Source organism: Lagopus leucura, unplaced genomic scaffold, assembly GCF_019238085.1.
Source record: "Lagopus leucura isolate 7727_CA_CO unplaced genomic scaffold, USGS_WTPT01 Super-Scaffold_100009, whole genome shotgun sequence".
Classification (NCBI taxonomy): domain Eukaryota; kingdom Metazoa; phylum Chordata; class Aves; order Galliformes; family Phasianidae; genus Lagopus; species Lagopus leucura.
The window spans coordinates 13,140,804-13,166,442 of NW_024962266.1; the positions used below are offsets into that span (position 1 = coordinate 13,140,804).

Sequence of the window (25,639 nt, forward strand, 5' to 3'; positions counted from 1 at the left end):
AAAAAAAAACCAACAAAACACCAAAATCTAGCTGCTTTTTTCTTTTTAAAAGTGTATTTTCAAGAAATAAACTCTTTGTACGCAGTTAGAGGGAACTTGCACGACTGGTGAAGTGCTCTGTTTTGTTAAATGCTGCAGTTTGACAAATAGGAATTTGTTCATCTAAGTGGCTTTTGGCCTATCCATCTGCTATTATTTCTACCATTTCCATTGTTGAATGCATGATTGCAGATGTTTTAAGTGCTGTGTCTTTTAGGAAATAAAACTGAAAGGGGTTCCATCTCTAGTCAAACAAACACAGACATTCTTTGAATCATATGCTAAAGTATTTGAGACATTCCAGACTCTTCAGCTGAAGAGGCTCCCTCCTTGCGTTGTTTACATTCAATACAAGAAAAAATGTATAGGTAGTTTGGCAAGACTTTTGTTACCAAGTTAGTTGCTGTAATTTCAGTTGCCATTTGTCAAGAATACATAGTATAAGAGCAAATAGCAGGCAGATAATTTTTTGGGTAGAAGTTAGCAGATCTGGGCTGTGTTGTTGTTGTTGTTGTTGTTGTTGTTTTTCCTTTTTTTTGAGGAGAGTATTGCTTGACATATCAAAGTTTGTGTGCACACAGAATTGCGGCGAAGTGTCCTGTAAGTTCTTAAATGTTAGGTATCTCTTAGGTGGGGAACTTCAACTCAATTACTCGAAAAACTAAAAAATGTGAATTTGAGAATTAGGTGTTGAATATGAGAAATGTAGGATGTTACTGAGGGAGTGAGTTTTATAAAAGGTACAATGATTTGGGCATAACTGGTGGAAGTATCGTTGGTTTTTCTATTTTAAGAAGGGTTTACTGGGAAATTGAAAGGAAAATGGTGGACTTTGGAAAGTCATCATTTATTTGGTGAATATTGAACTGGAAATCTATTGGATTGCTATAATAATCCTGGGATTGGGTCAGGAGAGGGAATAATTATCTTCATGAATCCTTGAACAGGGTCCATAAAAGTTGGTGAGAGTGTATTGCCATTGTAAGTCCTATCGTGGACTCACCTGGCACTTTTAACCTGAAGCTTCCTTTGGTTATACTTTTACCTACTCAATTTTACTACCAATTTATATGAAATATCATGTTTTGTTTCAGCACAGTGGGAACTTGCAGGAAGGCCTAAGCAAATTCCTTCTGACTAGATGATCTACACTTATGTAGTCAAAACTCAGAGTTTTAAAGGTGTGAGTTTTTTAATAAATCAATAAGAAAATATGATTATTAAGTACAGAATCTCAGCCCCAGAAGGAAAATAGGAATGCATTTGGAAATATGAGCGAGTTGGCCTCTGTTTTTTTTTTTAGTTCCTTTATAAGTGATATTTGCTTCCTTACATTAAGCACACAAAGGTTGAGGTTTTCAAGTGACTGTGTGACTTCCAAGAAGCTTAATTTTGTTTTGTTTTTTTTACCCCCTTGTTGCTTGAGATCAGTGTTGTCATTCATCTGTGATAATAAAGCTGATTTTACTGGAAAGAAGCTCTGTTAGTTTATTCTAGCTAGGAAACTGTAGTTTTGTGGTAAACATTTGCATTGCAGAGCTTCTTATCTCTGGGCCAGTTGTTTTGCTTAGAATATTTGTAATACAAATATTTGTATTTACTAAGGCCTTGCAGCACTTTGTTTTATTTTGAAAATGATCATGTGATATTATTCATACTAACAATCAGAAACTGTGCTCTCAAGGCACTTGATAAAAGAGGTAACAGTATTTCACACAAAGGTCCTGTATTACAATTTATTAAGGACTTTTGTGAGTGTGTGGCTTTCTTTCTTTCAAATGTTGAGTATTGTTTGGATCTGTGTGACAAAATCATTTCATTTTGACTTCTCAGCTCTTTTTCTATTCTTTGCAACAAGAAACCTGAGCAAAGTCAAACAGATACTCAGAACTGCTATGTCCAGAGGCATTTCTGCTACATTGTATAGCAGATGTGCTGGAAGCCTTGGCAAATTAAAGATTAAAAAAAAATAAAAAATCATATTCTAAATATTATTTATCATAGCTGAGTATTTATTGTAGGACCTTCAATATGGGAGAAGTGCGATAGAGTTTGAGATGGAATTCTGGAAACCTGTGAATCTGCAACACAGCTGGAAGAAAATAGAATAAATCAGAGATCAGGTTTAGCGTTACTGTAAAACTAAGCCTGTTGCAACAACCTCTGTAACAGTAGTATCAATGCAGCCTCACTTTCCTGGTACCTGTGGTGCTCAGGCTGGAGAAGTGAGCAGGACTATTGGACCCAGCTCTGATTCTGTTGCAACCTGTGCATTTCCCAAAACCAGAGGAATTCTTGTGTAGCTGGAAGCTGTCTTCCAGACTGCTAGGCCTTTGAGGTACTACTCTTTGCTTTGTTTTGTTTTCCTGAAACTAGACCAAGTCAGAACAGATTCTCTCAGTCAGCTACTTGAGAAAATCTTTCCTGCCTTCTGATTATCAGTCTGTGCTGCTTGTGTGGTTTTTCCAGTTTGCATAGGAGACACCTGGTTGGCTACCATCTGGATCAAATAGCGTGGGGTTGATTGACCTTGTGCTGTTTGTTCCATAGACTAGCTTTTGTAGGCTAATATATCTGGATAGGACAAGGCATCTTGACTTCTGTAATATAACGCTGTGAAGTGAGCATGAGATAGGTGGAGTGGTTTTTTTGTTTTGTTTTGTTTTTTTCCTTTTGATGAAGAGGGATCCATTAGTGTGTCTGAAGTGTTTGTCACAAGGTTTTTTGCTCATGATAACAGAAAAACCTGTGCTGTACAGCAGGCTATAATTGATTGAAAAAGAGACTGACAGCTATGTAAATCCCTACTGTCAGCAACGATTTGAGCCAACAGGCTGTGCATGCTGCAGAAGAGAATTCCAGTAATCTGCTCCTGCCTTTATCTCTAGGATAGAGCCCTTTAGTTTTCAGCCAGTAAGAAATGTGTGACGGGTTCTTTGCTAGATTTATTACTTGAGCAAAACTGTCCAGGAAGATTTTTCCTAACAGTGTGCCATCCGCTGGATTTACAAATGTTCTCTTCCAAACCAACCTGTCATGTCCCTTATTTTTTGTCAAAATGCTCAACTTTTGTTTTTTGTTAATTATTTTGAGTTGGTGTCTGACTCCTCAGAGGATGTAAAGAATTAAAAAGAAGAAGAATTTGGTACAGAAAAGTGGAATGTGTAAAAGTTAATAAACACATGTACTTGACACATGCAATTGGGCAGAATGTGACTTGATTATAATACAAGCTACGCCTTGAAGGAGCTGAATGCATTAATGCAAAGTGAAGTTCAGTTCTAGGTGCTTTTGTTAATCATGATATTTAATTTCCATTAAAATGGGGCTTTGATTCATACTGATTTTTTTTTTTCCCCTCCTCCAGAATCAAGAATGATAGCCGCAGGGAAATTTGCAAGTCTTCCCAGAAATGTCTCAGTGAACCATCAGTTCTCGTTAGCATCGTCCATGGACCTTTTGACCACCAAACCTTCACTAACTGAGCATCGCTCAGACTCCTTTCAAGACATATCTATCCATGGCACTCTCCCCAGGAAGAAGAAAGGAACGGTTAAAGTTAGGGCTTGTGATATGTTTAACCATGTGGGAATGTTACCAAACACCAGAACACAAAGGCAACAGCCACCTTTTGTACAGGATGTCATAGAAGAGTACCCTCTACAAAATGGGAAGAGCAACAAACTCCATACCAGGTACTTATGAAATCTTAATTTACATTTGCCTGTTGCATAGGGATTGTTAGATGTTTTCCTAGGCCTCTAAATGTGTAGTTACAGGTGCATCTGTTATAACTTTGTATGCTAATGAAAGCTGATTTCCTCTCTAGTGCTTGGTTTGCTTCTTGATGAGAGAAGCCAAACAAGAAAGTGTAAAATTTGCAATATTTGAGGTAGGATGGAATCTGATGGATAGATTTCAGGAATTTTGAGAATTTTTTTTTTTTTTTTTTTACTTACTGAATATTTCAGATTTCCACGTAATTTTCCTTTTGCAGTAATGTCAATTAGTAGAATTTATATCTTTTGAGACACAACAGCAAGTGCTATTTCTGTTTGATCTTCCAAAGGCTTTTCTAAAATACACACAATGCTATGTCAGCAATTTCTGAGTCGTTGTCGTATTTGCTGTCAAGTTTACACTTCTGAGTCTTCTTGTGATGTCTCTGCACCTTTCGCTTGTTTTTTAAAAAGAATATTGAGAGAGTGGGTCTTATTTTCCTGTGGTACACATTCTGCCATTTAGGCTCATGTTCAGGTTGTTTGGTTGGTTAATTGCATCAGTTATACTATAATATAGGAAATTCCACACTACCTTATCTATGTTTTATTAGAATAGCCTTGTAGTATTTTGATTCTATTATAGAGATGTATATAATATTTATTATAATTAAGAGTAAAGCAGTCTTTCATTGCTATAATGCTGTTCACAAAAGTTAGAAATGTGAATGTTTTAGTCAAACTTCATGATGTGCTGTTAACCTCTAATGTACTATTTGACATCAGTAGACTAAAACTAACCATTTTTAGGATTACAGTGTTTCATGTGTACATGGATATGCTTATACGGAACTGAGACTCAGGCGTGTCATTGTTTTAAGCTTGATAGCTTGTTTAAAAAACATAATATTGACAACATTTTTAATCACTCAAAATGAATAATGTAATATTTATTATATAAATGCTATTTGTTGAACAGTTTCAGTTCAGTTTGTTATTATTCAGTTTGAATATGTTTTTTTGTAGATCTGTTCTGTCTGCAGTTAAAGCACATGGTTGGGTACACTTTGAAAATTAAGATAAAAATAAAATTGTATCAATTAAGTGTTTTACAGGTTTTTTTGTTCGGTTGGTTGTTGTGTTGCTTTTTTTTTTTTTTTTTTTTTTCCCCTCTGGATGGAGGAAAAACTAGTAAATAATTGAGCTGGCAGATCTTTAGGGAAGCTTTCTTCGGGGCACAACAGCTCTCCATCCCTGGGTGTAGGAAGTCAGGAAAGGAAAACTGGAGACTGACATGGCTGAACTGGGACCTACTGGTCAAACTGAAGCACAGTAAGAAAATACACAGGCAGTGGAAACAGGACATGTACTGTAGGAAGACTACAAGGAAGCTGCTAGGCTGCGTAAGGATGGTGTCAAGAAAGCCAAGGCTCAACTTGAAGTAAACTTGGCAAGGGGTGCCAAGAAGAACAAGAAAGATTTCTACAGGTACCTCAGCCAGAAAAGGAAAGACAAGAGGGTGAGTGACACCAGCAAACAGGTAACGAGAGACAAGGTGAAGGGTGAGATACTCAACTTTTTTGTCTTTGTCTCCTCTGATAACTGCTCATCACACAGCCCTTGAACAACTGGTTTAGAAAGAAGGGACAACATCCCTCAACTGTGAATGAAGATCAGGTTTGTGACCACATGAGGAACCTAAACATCCACAAGTCTATGGATCCTGGTGAGATGTATTCCAGAGTCCTGGTGGAATTGGCTGATGTAGTCACCAAGCCACTTTCAATGATATTTGAAAAGTGGCGGCAGTCAGGTGAAATACCTGGTGGCACATGGAAGACAGGGAGGAGGTGATATGAGAGAACCATCATGACTTCACCATAGGCAAATCCTGCTTTACCAACCCATTAGCCTTCTGTGATGGTGTAATTGCACCACAAGGGAGAAGCCACTGATGTCGTCAATCTGGACTTCAGTTAGATCTTTGATGTAGTACGCCACAAAGTGCTTCTCTCTGAATTGGAGAGAGATGGATTTGGTAAGTATACTGTTTGATGGATGAAGAACTGGCTGCAGAATCAAACCCAGAAAGTAGTGGTCAGTGGCTCGGTGTCTGGATGGAGGTCAGTGATAAGTGGTGCTCCCAAGGGGTCAGTATCAGAGCCAGTACTCTTTAATATCTTCATCAATGACAATGACAGTGGGTGAAGTGCATCCTCAGCAAGTTTGCAGATGACACGAAGCTGTGGTATACAGTTGGCACAACTGAAGGACAAGATGTCATCCAGATGGATCTATGCAGGCTTGAACAGTGGGCCCAGGCGAACCTCATGAGATTCAACAAAGCCAAGTGCAAGGTCTTACACCCGGATTGAGGCAAGCCCCACCAGCAATATAAACTGGGAGCTGAAAGGATTGAGTGCAGCGCTGCCAAAAAAAGAGCTTGGGAATGCTGATGGATTGGAAGCTGGTCATAAGCTAGCAACGTGCCCTCACAGCTGAGAAAGCCATCCATATCCTGGGCTACATCAAAAGATTTGTGACCAGCAGGTCAGGGGAGATGATCCAGCCCCTCTGCTCTGCACTGGTGAGGACTCACTTGGAGTACTGCTTCTAGATGTGGAGTCCTCTGCACAAGAGAGATGTAGACCTGTTGGAGCACATCCGGGGGAGGTGGGGTCACAAAAAGGATCCAAGGGATGGAACACCTCTCCTATGAGGACAGAGAGGGCTGAGGCTGTTAAGCCTGGAGAAGAGAAGGCTCGGAGTTGACCGTTCAGTATCTAAAGAGAAGCTACAAGAAAGAAGGAGACAGCCTCTTTAGCAGCGTCTGTGGTAATAGGATAGGGGGTAGATTTGGATTGGATTGGATATAAGGAAAAAGTATTTTACAGTGAGGGTGGTGAGGCACTGGCACAGGTTGCCTAGGGAGGTGGTGGAAGCCCTGTTACTGTAGTCATTCAAGGCCAGGCTGGACCAGGCTCTGAGCAGCCTGATCTAGCTGAGAATGTCCCTATTCATTGCAGGGGAGTTGGGCTAGGTGACCCTTAAAGGTCCCTTCCATCTCTAAGGATTCTATGATAATAGTGTGTGTTGAATTTAAATGTGGCAATACAGTTCTTCAGATACGAAACTTTTTTGCAAGATCATTAGAAAAATTGTTACCTCTGGTTACCTTTGACCATTTCTGTATCATAAGTTTTATTAATTTTATGTCTGTTGCCATGAACCTGTCAGTCTGTCACACTCTGGATGAAACTATGATGTGTGTCTGTACTTCTACTTTCTAGCAAAAATTGTTGGTTAGTAAAAGATACTTTGCATTGTGATTTTTCTTGTGTTGCAGTCTGATATGTATTTTCATGATAGATTGTGAGATACCTACTGGCTTCTGAAAGTACTTGTAGCAGCCACAGTTTATTACGTGATGATGAGATTGCATATTAGTGGAGCTCTGTGCTGAGCAACTCACTAGTACCAACTTGTCAAAGTACAACTTAGCTGGATGATGTGGAGACGGGAGATGAGCAACCAAGTAATTATGTAGGGTTATAAATTTCTGATCTGTTAGTAAGGAGGAAATCAATAAAATTGAGTGAAATATACGCAGCAGTGTTAAATGTTACATAGGGCAATGTATTGAACATTCGTCTTGTTTGCTCTCCTGTATGGAGCGGTGCCTGATGCAATGAGGTTAAACTGAATTAAAGAGGCAGTCAAGTAGGACAGCATTTCCTCCCACCATCTTCTTAGTGCTAAAACAGAGGATTAGCTTTGCTTTGTTTCAGGTCAAACACATTGAAAGCACATCAGCTAGGTGACAGTCATCCTTTGTGAGTAATTTTTGTACCTCAATTTACACGAGCTTCAGATAAATCGATAGAATCTGTGATACCATTGAGTGTGCCTCTTTTTTATTTAAATAAATTAAAGAGATTTTAAATTTCTGAATAACTCAATTTTGAGGAACTACAGCAAACAAGGCACTGACTGTAAAGAATTGCCAGATGAAGATATAAATGAACAGATGACAGCACGTATGCAGAAAAATTTATAAAAGGCATGACTGTTTTTGATAAGCCATAGTTCTGCTGCACAGCCACTGCTTTCACAGCTTTGTGACTGTCCTGGAAAAAGGACACTTAAGAACAGCTTTAGAGAGCAAGCTTTGGCTCTTGGACTTCTAAATGTTATGGAAAATAGAATAATGAAAGCTCCTACTTTGGGTTTTTGGTTGAATTGTAGAGAGAACAGTACTGTCTGTGGCTCAGAATTAGAATTTGACTTGGAAAAGGTAATAAAAGTAGATTTTTCTGCTCTAATTGGTAAGAATGGAGCAAGTGAAGGGATTGCAGAAGATGGAAGTGGTGAAAGGAAATGTCTATAATATTAGCTCTGCAGAGGCATTCTGAACAAGTATGAATGAGTGAAGATTTTATTTAATTTCAGAGAAGAGGATGTTTTATCTTTTCTTGAGTTTAATTACTGAATAGTCCTTGCTGTTCTTGTGTGAACTGCAGGTCATTATGCAGTTAGACATAGAAGTTTGCACTTGTTTCCACTGGTGTTTGAGTGAGTCATGTTCATAGCGTTCTGCAGCTGTAGACAGAAGAGAGGAATGAAGTTAGGAATGTAGTAGGAGTTTGTGTTATGCAGAAGCTGCTAAAGGATAAAATCACCACATCTTTTACTCTAGTTTACAGTGCAAATAGCATTAATCTGCAGTACATATACTTAAATACAATATGTCTAGCGTGTTCAGACATGTGCCTTCAAAATTAAGTAGTTGGGTATTTCTTAAATCTATGTAGATGGAAGGAATTTGGAGACAAGTTGAAGAAGGCTTCTAGTGCTATCTGGTCTCTCTAGCAGTTCTGTCTGTCTAAGCAGCCACACAACAGGTTGGTACATTTTTCAGTTTATCACACTCCTTTGAGCCTGTACTGTCTTCACTTTGATTTGTCAGGCAGCAGCCTTGGCACTGTTGAGAAATTTGTTCTTCTCAGCATTGCTTTTTCAATGTAGAAGAAAGGAGCTGCTTTAAAAAATGTCACTAGCAATGGTCACTGTAAGACAAAGAAACATGCTTTCTTGTAGCAATGTGTCCTACTGTTTTTCCCCACAAGAACATTTAAAAAAACGCTTAATAGCGCAAATAATGTACTTAGGGACCGTCAGCAGTTTTCACAACATGTAAGAATTATTATCTAGTTTAATGATGATGAGGATTTGGGCATCTCTGATAGTACTGTTATGTCCATACTTAAATTGTATTGAAGTTATCACAGTTACTTGGTAAGTGTGGCTATGAGGGTGACAAGGGCCAGAGAAAGCAGGCGCTTAATACGGCTTAGTCTGTGCAGGTCTGTATGTTGTAGGGCTCTTCACAGCAGCAAAAAGGTTGGAAGGTAACATACAATCGTAGGAAGATGGAAGTTTTCTTAAAATGGATAGAAAAAAAATAGTTAAAGATTCTACTTAAAGATTCTTCATTGATATAGTGCTAGATTTATTGAGCAAACCTCAGAATCTGCAGAAAAGGAAAAGCTGCTCGCAAATTCTGGCTGTTCTGCATCCACTGAGCTGAATGATCAGAGTTGGGTTTGTGCTCCAGCGGTGAGAAAGATGTTTTCAGATGTATCAAGGGAAGCTCAAGAAAGAATGTATGATTCTGGCCGGGACAGCCTTAGAATAGTGGAGGTTAAGAGTGTGATGATGAACTGCTTGCTTCTACTGGTGAATTGTTACTGGAGGAGTATTTTATTCTACCACAGTTACAACACAGACATGTGGAGGACTTGCACTTGCGTGCATGCATGCTATTGGTATGTGTGGAGAAGGGTTAACAGAATCATGCTGGAGAGAGCTCTTGAAATGAGGTGGCATGGTTGTGAATACCCAAAATAGATATGGGAGTATGTATTCACATCCCTTTCTTAAATCATATTTTGTGACAATCTGAGTATGAAAAGAGTGTGAAGCCAATTCTGTGTGACCTATTGAGCTCTTACCCAGCGCCTTACTTTGAGGTGCTCTGAAAATATTCCAGAAGACTTCTTTCTGCATTTAATGGGCTTTTTGGCTGAATGAGAATTGAGCTTATCTGATTATCAGGAAGCTGGAATATGTAATAACACCCAACCTGTGAACCCACAGTTCACACAGTAATGGTTGTCTTACAGACTCTAATTTGTACATATTGTAGGTAAGCATGCAAATGAGCAAAGCTGTAAAGTCAAGCTCATTATGAAGAGAAACATTAGCATTTACTTGAAATGTAGTAAAATCTGATGAAAGAGGAAAAGTTTGGTGTTATTGAAATAAGCCTTCGATTGAATTGATTTTGAGACGTAGCAGAGCCTGCAAGTACTTATCCTAAAATGTTGTGTTGTTTTTTTCCTGAAGACTATCCGATACAAATAGTATGTTGTGAATTTGCCCTTTTTATTAAGATGACTTACCAAAAAAAAAAAAAAAAAAGCTTTTATTTTTCTTAAGGGTCTTGACAGGATAGGTTTCCTTTACTGGGAGCATGAGACATAAATGGTGCTTCATCACTACTAACTGAGAGCTGATACTCAGGAGTTAGTTTTGTGCTTAGTTCCTAGTTGTTTTGGCCAACTGCTTAGCGTGGCAGCTTTATGCTGGAATTGCATGATACGAAAGTGAAATAATTAATCTTTACTATCAGTTATTGCACATCAGTGAAAGTTACCTTCCTTGAAAATGATCTCAAAAAATTGCACGAAGATGAAGACTTAGACAAGATAAGGTAGGGAGAGGAGAGGGAAGATCTGTTAGGAGAAACGTGGCTGAGATGAGGAGGGCTTACAGCATAAGCATTCCTTTCCACAAACTGTAGTAGTGGAGCACTGTAGGATTTGCTATGTTTTATTGTGTATCAGTTTATTAGATTAAATATTACGGTGCTCTTGTAGAGATTTGCTACAGTGTCTTTTTCCCAAGGCCAGAATTTTCAAAGCACTTTTGTCATGTGGATGGTGAATAAGTACAGTGAAAGAAAAGTAGGTCACTTTCTTTCAGTCCTGGGTTCTTTGCTTTATATGGCAGGAAACAGACTGCTTTGTCTGGAAGCTTTTCTACCTCTTTCATTTATTTTCCTTTGGCTTGATCTGTCCTAAAGATTTGTTGCTTTGCATTTGACAGTGGGAACAGTAGAGTCCATAGCAAAGCCAGTGTACAGGAGTAGAGTTTGTGAATACCAGAAGAAAGCATTCTCACTGCTAAAGTAGCAGTTAACTAGCTAGTTTTGTCACTTAGGTTCATTGTTTAGGAGTACAGTACAAATTAGCACTGTTAGATTCTTTTTCTGAAAAATAAATTGCTAATTTTTTTTCATAGCATTCAGTATTTTCAGGACTTCCCACAGATCATTTGGGTATGAGAAAAATTTAGCCATGCTTATGAACTTTGCTGAACTGGTTAAGAATAGGATTTTTTTTCCCCAGTTAAATTGCTAAATGTTGTAAAAGAAAACTTTTTTTTTTTTTTTCTGCACTAGCTTCCTTTTTCCTCTGTGCTTCACCTGTTTTCTCTGATATGTTTGTATGTATTTTGTGTGCATACGGTTGCCCAAATGTCTCTTTTTTGGATATTGGCTAGGAAAATACTGCAAATGGACCAAATCCTACTTTCACTGGATTTGGTATCATTGGTGTTTGTTTTGTTTTTTAGTTTTTAAACTTAACTGGGAATGGAATTTGACTGTTGGTAAGTACTGAGGTAGTGAGAAACAGCAACATACGATCCAACCTGGACAGCTGAACGCTTTGCAATATTCTTTGGAGGCAGGGCTGTGAAGCAGAAGGGCTCTGTTTTGCTTGTAGATTAAGAGCTGTGAGAGAATCAAACCTAAAACTGAGTATTAAACAATAACTTAGTTTCTGATGATAAGCAATTACATTCCAAATAAAGGTGAAGTTTGAAACTATCTTTTGAGTTGGTTGATTTCAGTGTAACCCATTTTCTTCCTGTCTGAACCTGCTGATATTTCCAGTGTTACATCATAGCAACTTCCAGTTGAACAGAATTCCCTTTCTAAATTTTTGGGCATGTGTTGGCAGTGTGGCAAATTGTATTGCCATAACAGGCTCCTGATGGCTTTATGAGTCTGCAAGATTTTCATAATGTCTGTTGCATGCTTGTGTGTTTGTGTTTAAATTAGCGCTGTGTGTCATCTCAGAGTCTGTAGAAATCATCCAAGCCTATGTTGCAAACTCTAGTAACCTTCTCATTCCAAAACACAAGCAAATATACAGAAGCCTTTGAAAACAAATATTAGTTTTTATTCCTATTTATTGTGAGAGTTATAATTGATAACAGGGCTTATTACATAGAGTTCTATGCCCTTGGGAATGTTTGTCATGTGTATGTATTGACAACATGCAAAAACAGATTTTATTTTTAAGACAGAGCAATGGCTTGATTACTTGACTTTTGAAGAATTGTAATGTTGAAGTTATGATAATTTTGTGAAGTTTGCAAAAGAGTACAAGAACCATTTTTTTTTCCAAAACGTAAAATATTGTACTTTTGCAAACTCATTAATTCTTTGCTTTGATGATATAAAAAGTGAATGTCGTGTTTTATTTTCTAGTAGGTTAGCAGTGAATGCCCTCTCAATCCTGTCACTGCCAGTAACCTAAACGGGAAAATGTGCAAGAAATAAACTGAAAAGTTTGAAAGTTCTCTCTCTTTAATTTACTTGAAATGTTTTAGGTAACTTAACTATTTTCAGCTCTCTGTTGAAATTTTTGTCATAAGATTGGTTTTAATTCACTTAAAACTGTATAATGATGTTTATTTCCAAAATTCAATAATAGTAGCTCCTCTACTGATTTTCCAGAAGGAATTGATGTTTAATATATTTCTTAAATGATTGGGTAGGCCATCTGCCTTTACAAAGGCAATTTTGAACAAGAATTTTAACATGATCTAATAATATTCAGTAATACTAGAAATATTTGGACTCACCATTCTTTGTTTGTTTGTTTGTTTCTCTTCTCCCTCTTGCCGCATTCAGTTCTAGAGATCAGAATATTCCAGATCCTACTTTGGAGTATGTCAAGGTAAGGTACCAGTTCTTATCCTTCACATATTTCATTCAGTATGTAACTAGAAGTTCACAAGTATTTCCAGTCTTTTGTAGGCAAATGGTGCTCCTGTCTATCTTTTGCTATAGAGAAGCTAATTATAAATATATCAGACCATTTTCTGTGTGCTTCAGTGAAACACTTCTGGGTGTTGTGTTTCATTTGGATACTGGGGTCTCTCTTCATTTAAGTGGCGACTACCCATGAACTTGTCTTTCTTAGCAGCTTAAAAGAACCCACATTCTTGCTTAATTGATTTTTGGGGAAGTGAAGGAACATTTGCAAAACAAAAACAAAAACAAAAACAAAAAAACAACAAAAAGTCAGGTCTGTACTTACTTGATGCTACAATTAAAAACTCACTTCTGATCTGAAAAGCAACTGAAATCTTGGCAAAATTGTATATTCTGTTTTACTTTTGTACATAAAAAAAAAAAAATCAGAGTGCTGAAAAATACATAAGTATGTATTATGTTAGTGTAAATCACAAACACTCTGAAGCATTCATTAATCTTATTTAAAAGTGGAGCCGGAATTGGCAGTATAGAAACTCTGGAAGAAATGTTAGGGATGGATTCTGTAGCAAGAGCCTCTTGCTGTGCTCAATGTCTGTAGTTTCCACTGAATTAATACCTTTCTTCATGGTTGAATTGAGTGAATGTTCTTTCATAGAACCTTGAAAGAACTGATGTATAAGTCACCTCTCTCAGATACTACATTCTTTAATTATTGCACTCCTCTCCTCTGTCTTTTAGGAGATTTTAACGTTCTGGAAAGTATTTGAGAAGCACAGGTTATCCTTGACTGTAGGACATTTCTATAGCTATTCTTGTGGACAGTCTAAATTTCTCAGATGCTTGAATTTCTGTTTTAGGTTAGAATTCTAGTGGCAAAGAGACTGAGGAGGGCCAATAGTAACAGGCTGAAGAGGAAATTATGAAGTCAGTTGAATTCTGATGTTAGAATTGCCTTCGTTGGGTGTTCGTGGTTGAGGAAAATTGAAAGGTTCCCAGGATAGGGTCCAGGTTGATAGAAGTAGTAAACTAGGAGAAATGCTGATGTGGAGAGGCGTCCTCTGCTAGAGTCTCGGCTGAGGGTTGGAGTCAAAGCTGGAATTACGGTTTGGAGTAAGAAAAGGGATGAGGAGAATGGGAAGGGAAGAAGGGGGAAGGAGCTGCCAAAGGACACGTAGCGCTGCTGTTAGAATTCTGCTCTAAACATCAGTTAGTTCAGTGTTGCAAGGTCTCTGGCCTTAGTCACAGATTAGTGCTGAGATATGATAACGTAGTGTTCTTTGACAGAGGCCAAGAGCTGTCTGAGAGCACTGTAAAAAAAAAAAAAAAATGAAAGTGATGCCAAAGGCAACAGTGGTGGACATGTTGATTGTATTATTTAATTTGCTGTACATCTTGCACTATTCTGGACAGTGTACATTGTTACAGTTTTAATAATATAGCCAAGTGAAAGGCAGATGCATGATGTGCCAATTCATCAATGTGTCTTGTCTTGTTGCAACAAGTTTTATATATTATAAATGTGGTTTCTCATCTTTTCAGTGTTCTAGTGGAAGCTTGTCTTGGACTCTTGTCAATAGCCATGGTGCTAAATTTACTTATTAAAACTTTGATGTCAGGATGAAAAGCCTGGGGAAAAGAGGCTTACAAGGAAGAAGACAAGGACTATCCTTTCCTTCAACTCCCTTTTAACAAAGTTTTTCCTGTCTATATATCTTAGTTTAAACTTGGTCCACAGTTCAGTGGTTTTAAAATAGCAATCCTGGAGAAGAAGTCTTAAGACACAAATTCAAGAGGTATAAGAAAAAGCTTCCTGGATTTACAGAATTTTCAGCACATTGAATAAATGGTGAAGGCCATATGAAGTCAGGTATGAACTGCTGAAAATTAAGGTACACAAGTTATAAAGCTTTAAAACAGGGTTTTTTTTGTAGCATCTCGCTCTGCTTGTGGCAACTTTGCATTTGCACATATCTATTTGTATTCAGGCAGTCGGGCTCCTGGTGTCTCTACCAAATTACAGTCCTTAATGAAGTTTACTATTTCAGGACCCCGAGGGCACTAAGGTGCGGCTGCTCCTAAGCCCCATTTCTGAGTTGCTGTGCAAGAAGCTCAAGGGACCTCTGTCTTGGTCTGTTATCTTGTCTTGCCTGAGGCTCGCTGGTCTGTGACAGTACATGTCACTGTCATCACCCTCCTCAGCTTGCTTGTACCTTGGTGCTGTGGGGCTGCACCTTTGTTGGTGAGCTCATTTCCCACGCTGGAGCTCTCAGTTCGCCTTCCCTTGGGGAGCTGCTCCATCACGTGCCAGTAGTAGTGACTATGTTGAATGATCTATCAAAACGATCAAATGTGTGCCATCCTCATGTCTGATGCACTGTGTAGGGCTGTTTGGGCATACTTAATCCACGGAACTAATTTTAGGCGGGCTAGATGGCTAGACTTAGTTGTGTTTTTTTTTTAAAGGGAAGCTGAGCACAGAGCTGATCCTACACCTTCACAGTTGCAGATCGTCAGTTTCTTTAAGTAATGCTACTTAACTTTGTGGGTCCTATAAGGTAGATAATCAGTACTTATTCAGAATGTGCTCTTGCTGGAAGATTATCAGCATCTCCCTTAGATAGAATGGGAATAATTCATTCAGGAATGAGAAAAAATGTCTTTTGATTCATTGTACTCAGCTTCACAGTGCAGAGAATCTTGTGCTGTGTATCATGCAGTAGTGACTACATGCAGGCACTGCTACAAAGAACTGATGGTAAACTCAGAAGCCACTTCTATCAATTTTCTGTTTATACAGTTCTTTCCTTGCTGGTGACAAGAAGTAATATTAATAATTGCTTGTATTTAAAAATACTCTGGCTATGGGAAATATGAAATACATTATTTTTTCTTTTAATTCTTTTTAAGATACAAGAGAGAAAGTACATATAAAATTAGTTTTCTGAAGATGTTCTTTGATAGCCTGCTCTCTATAGGTGCTGCACTGTGGTTTCTAATGCTTAAATCTAAACTAAAGCTCACAAGTGGCAGTTTTATGCATCTTGAATATTGATGTATTTGTTCATTCAGTATACAAAGAGAGCTAATTATGCATAAGCTCCTTCTGAGGGAAAGACACTGATTTGATGGAGTCTGAGTACTGAAGTGTCTGAATGACTTCAGCCCTTCCTTTGTCTTCTCAGCGTTGCTGAAACCATGGTCACAGTTAAATGGCTCTTTCAAAAAATCCTTTTATGGTAGCAGCAGAAACAGGCCAGACTGCTTTGAGACAGGCTGCTAACTAAGTCATGAAAGAGATTTACGAACACAATAGCACGTTGTAGTTCTGTGAGATTTTTTACAAGTTTTACGAGTCAAATAATAGAACCATTGGTAGTCTCAGCAGGTTGTTCCCACACCCAGAGGCTGCACTTCTAGGGGACAGACTCCTGCAGGGGAGAAAAGGATCAAGTGCTGGCAACTTCAGAGTGTGTTGGAGAACTTGAGAGTCGTTTTCATCAAATTCCTGTGAACTAAAACCAGCTTTCTGTCTCACTCCTGTACATTGTAAATACTTTGGGATCTTTCAATAGAAGTCTACGTTGTGATCATTAAAGCTCTATCAGGGTGGAAAGGAAGAGAAACAGATTTCTCTGTTTTCTGGAAATCTTTCAAGCATTTCCTGTGGAAAAATGCTAATAATGGCAAAAATACTCATCAGAGGAGTTCTATAGCCAGAGATTTTAGAGATATGTTTTAATTTATTAGTGGAAGAATTACAGAATTTATGACTGATTGCCTGCTGAGTGTGATCATGAGGGAAAAAGCTTATATTTAGATTCAGACTTGGAAAAAAGAAGTTACAGAGTTGGAAAAAAGGAAGTTAAGAGCTGCAGAAAAATATTACTCCATTGACATTCTCCTGACGCGTACTAGATTTTGTCAACCCCACCGTGTTTATTTCCTCCCTGGTTTTATTCTTCCTTGATTTTGTTAGAGAACAGGCTGCCATATTATTGTTATTTATGACAGCTCTTGTGAATGCAACTGGAAAATAAAATTTTGATGTCATGCTGAAGTGTTGATCCTGTCGAAATTTTTAGCTTACAGGAACTTTGATTCAGCAGTGATGTTCATTTATGGACAGCTTGTGTGATTCACTGAAAAATTTCATCTTCTTGACACCAGTCACACGTGTGGGTGTTCAGCACTCTAATGGCTGTTCCAGGAAGATAATTTGGGCAGAGTACTGTCAAATTGGAAGTTAGTTTGTGTGTGTGTTTATTAGCCGTGGTTTAGGAAAAAAAAGCTTGTCAGCATAACGTGTAGTGGCAGTTTGGGAAAGAGTTTCCTGACGACACTGAGATTTCATTGCAAGGAAACTATTTTAGTCATAGAAATATATTAGAGAAATCCCCATCCCACTGGAAAAGTTGCCAGTACAATGTATACCTGTTTATGGTCCACCGTGTGTCATTCTCCTGTACAGACTTGTCTCTTGAGATGCAAGTTGTGACTTGTGAAGAGAAGGTTTGTTGGGTTTTTGTGTTACACGTTTTTTGCTTGGAGGATTGTCTAACACTAAGGCACCAAATGATCATGAGGTTCCTTTTGATCCTTTCTTCCTTCATTTTTTTCCTTTTTGCATCATGGAGGCAGAAGTGTCAGACATTGTATTTTAATGAAGAGTACACCCATATATCTGAGTTCCAATTTACCTATCTTTTTGTCATTATGGAATTGATATCCAACTTGAAGATTGTTGGCTTGACCTTGGCATTGAACTAAATGTTTTAGTGAGATATTTATAGTTTTCTATGTTCCTCTACTTAGTAGGATCTTTAGTGTCATAAACATCACCCCACAGCAGATGCCTCTTCTACATAAATTGTGTTAATTTATAAAGATAAGACCCAGCTAGATCTAATCTAATGTAAAATGCATACATTTATCCACCTCATAATTAAATAAGATCCTCCTTCTGAGTCTTGCTGAGTAGTTGATAGTTATACATCGCCCTCTGCTGGAGAAAAACATTGTTACTGTGGATTTTTTTTGAATCGTCATTGCTATTAAAAATAAAATTTTCATAATAATTTCATTATAACCTTCATAACCTTTTTTTTTTCTTCCTCTTCAGAGACATAGAATAGAGATGAAAGATTTTCCCCATCAACTCTTTCTCTTAAATGATACAACTTTTTCTGAATATCACTGATATCGTTAGTGTAGATGTTCTAATTTAGCAGTCAAGAAAAAATTCAAGACTTAAGGAGCTCACAGAATCATCAAGGTTGGAAAAAACCTCCAAGATCATCTAGTCCAGCTGTCCTCCTACTAACAGTATTTCCTCAGTAAGCCATGTTCCTTAGTACAACATCTAAATGTTCTTGAACTTCTCCAGCGATGGTGACTCCACACCTTCCTGTGCAGCCTGTTTCAGTGCCTGGCCACCCTTTTGGAGGAGTTTTTCCTAATATCCACACGTAACCTCCCCTGGCACAACTTGAGGCCGTTGCCTCTAGCCTTATCACTAATTATGCAGCAGAAGAGGCCGACCCCCACCTTGCACAACCTCCTTTCAGGTACTTACAGACTATAAAAGACATTAAGGTCTTTCCTGAGCTTCCTGTTCTCAAGACTAAACAATCCCGTTCTCTCAGCTGTTCCTGATAAGACTTGGGCTCCAAACTGTTCACCAGCCTTGATGTCTTCCTCTGGATGTGCTCCAGGGTCCTCAGTGTCTTTCTTACAGTGAGGGGCATAGAGCTGAATTGAGGTGTGGCCTCACCCGAGCTGAGTACAGGGGGACAATCATCTCCCTGCTCCTGCTGGCAACGCTACTTCTGATACAAGCCAGGATGTCATTGTCTTTTATGGCATCCTGGCTTGTGTGAGTTGCATATGTAGTTGAAATTCAGCAGCTGTTAAATAGTTAATTCCTTTAAAATCATTATGATAATCTTGTCCCCATTTACTTGGACTTAATGAAAACTTGTTTCATTTGATAGAACTGTTATCTGTAATTAGTGATGGATCTTACATCCAAGCTTCAATAATTAGCGGTGTTGAGATTTGTTTGGCTAACAGGCTACTCTGTGGGAAGGTGATTAAGTCAGCAATTCTATAGTCTTTTGGGTGCAAAGCGATGAATACAATTTAAGCAGATATTTCCAGTAAATATGTAGGAGCTGTGATTTTGCTGCTGCACAAGACGATGCATTTTTCAGTCTGCTGTCCTAGTGCATGTTTCCTAGAAGAGAGAGCCCCAGATTAGCCTGTAACTGTTCAGAGCTTTTCTCCCAACTCCCCATTCTTGCATGACCTGTTAAGCTTTTAAGATCTGGTGATCTCATCTTTTTTTATTTTTCTTTTTTTAAGTATATTGAGAGTAGAGGGCTTTTTTTTTTTTCTTTGTGAATGATAATCCTCATATGAATTCAGTGAAGTGGACAGTGGCTTTCTAATTAATCTGGCCTTTATTGGAGAATCTCACAGCAGTAGCTCATGCATTTCCCTTCCCTAATGCTGAAATAGAGTTTACAGTATTTTGCGTGTGAAATAGCTTTCATAATGTTTCTAGGCTTTGGTAAATCTAAAATGCTGATGCTGTCAGAACCATGTATTCTCTCTAATTATATACTAAGGATCGATCTTATACCTACCCTCTTGTTACAAATTTGACTCTGTTAATGTCTGTATTCTAGTTCCTGAATATTGTTGCTCATTAACTCTCAAATAATGTCTGTTATGGAGTCACCAACAGCTACTACATGCACTGAGATTGCAGCAAAGCTTTGGGTTGAAAACTGTCTATAAAAGTACATTGCTCTGATTTCCCTGGTATCACTGGTGACACTAGTGCTGGTGGAATACTTAGTAGATTTTTCAGTATCTTTGTTAGATCAATTACAACTGCTAAGCCACATTCATTTGTAAGAAACATCAATTGGAAAGACCTGAAATCTGAAATGCAGGACAGAAATTTTGAGGTACAAAGGAATGCCCAGATTTCATCTTGAAAGCATTATTTTCATTTTGACTCTAAAGATCTTGTGAAACTTAGATTTAAGTGGAAAACTCTCTCCAAGATATTAATGTCTGTGGCCTTCAAATGCTGACAGTTACAGATTTCTATTGATAATATCCTTAACTCAAAATGATGGCATCATTAAAGGAAATAATAGTGAATGATAATGTTTATTTATTTTTCAAATCAAGGAGAATAAAAAGGTGGTCACTGCCTAGTGCTCCTTGATTTGTGATTCATTTTTAGTGCAAATGCATAATTTTATTAGAAGTTGTGACTGTTGAAGCAAGAGAGCATTTCTGGAAAAGCAGTGCTTTTGAGTGTAATACTGCACCTAATCCCTCATGCTCCCCTATTTGGGGGGGGGGGAAATAAAGTATCCCATTTCCCAAAAAGTACTACCTATGTCTAAGAAAGAAAGTTGCTGAGTGACAGTACTGCTCATGTAGTTTATATCACCTCACTTGCATTGTACAATTAATATATTCTTAAGAACAACCCCATGCATAATGAAAAGGATTTGAAGATTTGAGTGGTAAGTGCATAAAAGTTAATCTAGTTGTAAACTGAGTTTGATTTTTCTTTCCAATTTCTGTAGAAACAATGCATTGGTTAAGACAAGGGGAGGAAAAAGGTGTTTTGCTGTCTGAGTGAGGGCATCAGCTGGAATTCTTACAGCCTACGGCAGACTTTTATATACCTATGTAAATAGATGTGTGTGTGTGTGTATACATACAAAAGCTATGAGTGCCACACAATTTTATTCCTTTTTATGTGAGATACTTAAACTGTTAATGGAATAGAGACCTCACTGCAGTTTACCATCCTTTGTGTTGATCTTTTCCTAACAGTTGCTGAGCTGTGGTTTTGTGTGGAATACTTCTTTTCATTTCAAGTGTTCATTAGTATTCTGTGGAATTAAGCTTTAAAAACAACAGGTATTGATATATTTGGGTCCTTTTTCTAATCTGTAGGTAGACTAAGAGCAAAGGCTTATTGGTCTGTGGAATTGTTTGTATTAAACTTGTATATAGCGGCGCCTTACTAAAGTTGATTTTCAAACTTATACAAATACATAAACTGCAAGAGGGAGTGTATATATAGCCTGTGGAAGTCAAATTATTAATAAATACTTTGGGAATTCTTAGTGACAAAGCATATGGAGGTGAAGCTTGTAATTAGGGTAAGGCGTGTGTCTGTGCATCTTGCCTCTTCTTGGAAACATGTTGTTCGGGTATAAATCTGCCTGCAGAGAGGGAAGAAGTATTGGAAGTACATTTCAGCTGTGATTTCATCTACAAATTTATACTCTTAAAGGAACAGAATTTGCTGATTGAGGGTTTTATCTGTCAAGTGCTATTAGAAACTAAGCACAGGGAATATAATTTTAGTGGCTGTGTAGAATACTCTGAGATCATTTGCCTCCTTGTCCTCAAGTCTTTCAGTTAGTAACTGGAGGTATGTGAGTTGATATGAGCTTGCCATATTTGCTTCCTCAATTTCATGAAAGCGTGTCATGCAGAAACGTGGGGGGAAACAGGCCTTCTCAAACTCATACATGCTGCTAAAGGCTATGAAAAACTCCAGCACAGCCTTGTGACTTTTGGGTTTAATTTTTGAGTGTTATACATCCAAAATCTCTTTCTATAAATGGCAAGTATTTTAGAGTATTCAGAAGTTCTGATTAATGGTTCATTTTGAGGTTCTTCCAGTTACGTTGGTGAGGTAAAAGAATTTTTTCATCTTTGAGAAATAGCTGAAATTGGAATAGATCTCAGATAAAGACTTTACTTTGATAGGAGTGGGGAGACTTTCAAAAGCAGAAATCTGCAGTTAGTAATTGTATAAGTGGGTCCTTTTTATGTGCAAGAGATCTCCTGTACAGTGTTCAGCAAAATTGAAGTTAGACTAATGACAGCTAAATCAACACAAAAGGGAAGAAAACATGAGCCAGAAGTTGTGAACAAACTCTTAGCGAAAAATAAAAATAAAAATGGAAATATGTGCTTTTTCACTTCCTTATTTTATCCAGTGTAAAGAATAAATTGAAAGAAAGACAGACGAGACCTTACAAAATAGGTTAGTGCTTATACACAAAGTGGCAGACAGTAGATGGAGCTCAAGCATACAAAGTCTTGTTTTTGGTAGGATCAATAGTAGTGTCTGGTAGCTTCTTAATAAATGGCTGTAAGAAAAACTACGCCTATTGCCAGCTGTCTGTGAGGTTTGAGTGTTTTAGTTATAAAAGTGCAGGTTTTTTTAAGGTATTTAGATGTCCTAAAATTTGCATTAGGACCCAGCAGGAAGCTCTTAAGAAGGCTGGACACCTATTTTTGCAGTTTCCAATCTATATTTTTAGATGACTCCAATTACCAAAGGTTTATTTGAACACAAAATAAATGGAATCTTTGTTTTCTTGCTGTTCCCATACAATGATTACAGAGTATTTCCTGACTTTTCCTCACGGAACTGCTGCAGAGAGAAGAAAGGAGTTTGGCTGACCTCTCCCATACCGCACCCCTGCAGTGCAAACAAATGTAATAACAGCTACAGCTGTGTCTTCTGATTTATGATCAGGAACTGCACCAACAAGAGCTTGCAGGAAGTGAGGTTAGTATTTGAAGGAGTCAGTTCTAGTAAGAAGTGACACAGGAATGATATGACATGAGCTAGGTAGTGGGACATTATGTGTCCACTGACAGTTGAGTCAAGGACAGATAAAAGTAAGCAGCGTTTTCAATGTTGTCATCCCCTTTGCTCTATGTATTTTGCACTTTAAAAACTATTCAGCTGTGAACAGTAGGTAGTACCAGTGTTTGGAGGCATTCCTCACAGAACTTCAGTTAGAGGTGCTAGGCATTGTCCTCGGGACTGAGTACTGGCACTTAAGTGGCGGTGGGTGTTGCAACAATGCTGTTACTGTGAGCAAATAATTTATCAGTTGTCATCCACTGTTTTCTGGCTTTTTCTCACATCAGAACCACAAATACTTAGCTATAGAGAAAAGACATACATACAAAAAGAATAATGTTCCAAACTTAAAATTTAAATACTTTGGGTTTTTTTCTTTCAAATTTTATTCCTATTGTACTTTATTACAACCTTACAGGTGCCATTTCATGGCAGTAGGTGGTCACAAGCCAGGTTAGACTGTGCGTATGCGCTGTGCAATCAAGAGGCTCTGTACCTTGTGTGGTGTTATTAGTCCAGTAACACTGAGCAGCATGCTTTGGATTGGCTGGGTGCTATATCAGATTTAGGCTGCTGACCCTTGTACAGTACACCATGTCTTCTGTGGTTTATGGTTGGCTTTCTGGGTGTATTGTTTACTTTCATTTAGTGGAAAGAAATCTACTGTAGCATCGCATGTGATCCTTTGAATATTGTTAAGCTGATTTAAATGCTTACATGATTTGTTGATGTAGTACCAAATAATAGTTACAAGTCATCAATCCCCTCATGAGCTTTGGTCTGAAATTATTACTTTGTAATGTGAAATTGATAATCATAGATCCTTGTGTGAATTACAAGCACTCCCATGAACACAGGTTTGATTCAAAATAGCTTCTTTTAGCTCTGCAGACTTTGATAACTTCAGATCTTTACAGAGTTCAGTAGCCTGACTTGAGCCATTTGCATCCTTGAAGCTGAAGAAATCTTTGCTGTTGTTTGTTTTGTTTTTTTTAATGAGAGAAAAGAAACACGCGACCCCAAGAGAAATGATTCCAACATTCTGTCTCCAAAGAAAGGGAGAAGGATTAAAAGAAATCAGAAAGATTAAGGCAGCCAAGAAGGATTTCCCCAAGCAGATACACACTATTCAGTGTGAACACTTCAAGCTCTTGCATTATGCTCTGTGCTGTGATTGGAGCTGGAAGAAGTTCAGGTGTGTTAGAACAGTCCTGATCTGTGGTGCTGAATAAGTGTAATTTAAACCAGATCATGAAATGCTTAAAGTAATTGTAGAGGCTTTGTAATAATACAGATGAGACTGACAGACACCTCAGTTTATCTTTCTGAGATTAAGAAGTTGATTTGGAACACTTCTATGATCAAGTGTCCTTAACCTCGTAAGTTTAAGATCTATGAGCTTAGAAATCTTTTCTAACTAAACTTAGCTACCAAAAATACTCTAGCCAGCCATCCTTTGAAAGAAATATCACATATGCTAAAATGTTTGCCAAGAATCCTTGAAGACAAAGAAAGGAATATGGTTGATCTCTTGAGAACATTCTATGGATTCTAATGTTGGAGAACATTAGAATCACATTGATAGCGTGGCTTCTCAGAAATATCAAAAACTTTTTCTGCTGTGTATGAAACAGTTTATTTCTTCTACAGAGTGTGAGAACTCAAAGTACCAGTGAAAGTTGCAGAACAGAAGAGTGAATATGTCTAAACCATGCTTTGCTCCTCTTAGTATTTCTTAGCTATGAATTTAGTGTAATTTGGAGTGGCATGAGGGGTGTCTTTAGTCATGCTGGCTGAAAGCAGCTCCATGATAGCCATCAGAGCAAGAATTATTATAGCATCACCCAGAAATTTGTTGTGTCTTCTGTGATTTCTTCCACTAGTCCTGGTTTTCATAGTACTGTATCACAGTGTCATACAGAGGTTCAGTTCTGACTCTGCTCCTAAAAATGCATCATTTATTCTTTGAACTGTAGGCGCAGAGCACGTGTTATCCTTACATTAAAAATAAATACATAAATCTTGTTATATTAAAAAAAGAATAGATGCACTATCTAAATATCCAAATAAAGCACTCTTTCCTGTCAGCAATGCAATGCTGATTTAAAAAAAAAAAAAAAAGTGTCAACAGCTACTCTATGAAATTGTACAGTATTATTTTAAAGAGTAAATGTCATTTTTTCTCTCATTCCGACAACATACATAGTTTTGATTCTTATTCCATTACAGATAGGAAGCGGAAAACTGACAATTATGATCTGTAATTTATGCAGTTCTGCTCATGTTGAGCTGCAGCTGTAAATTTTTTTTTACTCATGCTTAATAATAAGTATTTTCAAATGAAAAATAGATACGTGGACATTAAGCCAAATATACTTTTCCAGTTGAGCTGTGCACTGAAGTAAAGAGATTGTGCCTACAATGAAGGGTGTTTGATGAAGATGCTGTCATTCAGTCTGTATGCTGTCAGTATGGAAAAGACTAGAGGAGGAATCCAGCTCCTGTTGAAAATGTTTGGGAAGATGTTCTATACCTCCCTTGTATTTTCACATGTTGTTTCAGGTTAAGCAACCACGTCAAGAATTGTATCCTTCAAACCAGACCGTTAAAACTATACCAGGAAGTTTCCCTGGGTAAACGAGTCACACACAAAGCTGCAAAATGTCAGGTCTCTGTAAGACATGAATGTACGTATGAAATTACTGAGGCCTGGGGAAATAAGTGTGCATTAGCTAATGAACCACAGCAACAGCTGATTGAATTTGTAGTCTGGAGCTTGGTAAGGGAGGAAGGTACAAGTACATAAAGGGTGCTGCATCCTCCTTATTGCCACAAGTACCATACTGTGCTCTTATGGGGATTTGGATGTTTTGTTTTGTTTTTCTTTCAGTGAAGTGCTTAATACTGAATTTTGTTAGATCTGCTGCTTCCAGCCCTCGATTCTTGGGAAAGTCTTATGACTGAGAGCCTTTGTCTAAATTCCAGTGTATGTTTATTCATTGCTTGGTCATAAAATATTTTGTCCCTTTCCCCTTCTGCCTTGAAGAGCTT

The 25,639-nt window shown here is 37.8% G+C and overlaps 1 protein-coding gene across 6 annotated transcripts in view; it reads left to right on the plus strand.

Annotated features, from left to right (window-relative positions):
* Nucleotides 1–25,639, plus strand: part of BCAR3 (BCAR3 adaptor protein, NSP family member) — a 107,994-nt gene that overhangs the window by 40,555 nt on the left and 41,800 nt on the right. For all 6 annotated transcript variants that reach the window (XM_042873285.1, XM_042873284.1, XM_042873287.1 and 3 more), the window contains exons 2-3: nucleotides 3,407–3,734; nucleotides 12,802–12,847. In XM_042873285.1, coding sequence (XP_042729219.1) covers nucleotides 3,415–3,734; nucleotides 12,802–12,847 — 366 coding nt within the window. In that variant the 5' untranslated portion in view covers nucleotides 3,407–3,414. The remainder of the gene's footprint in view (nucleotides 1–3,406; nucleotides 3,735–12,801; nucleotides 12,848–25,639) is intronic.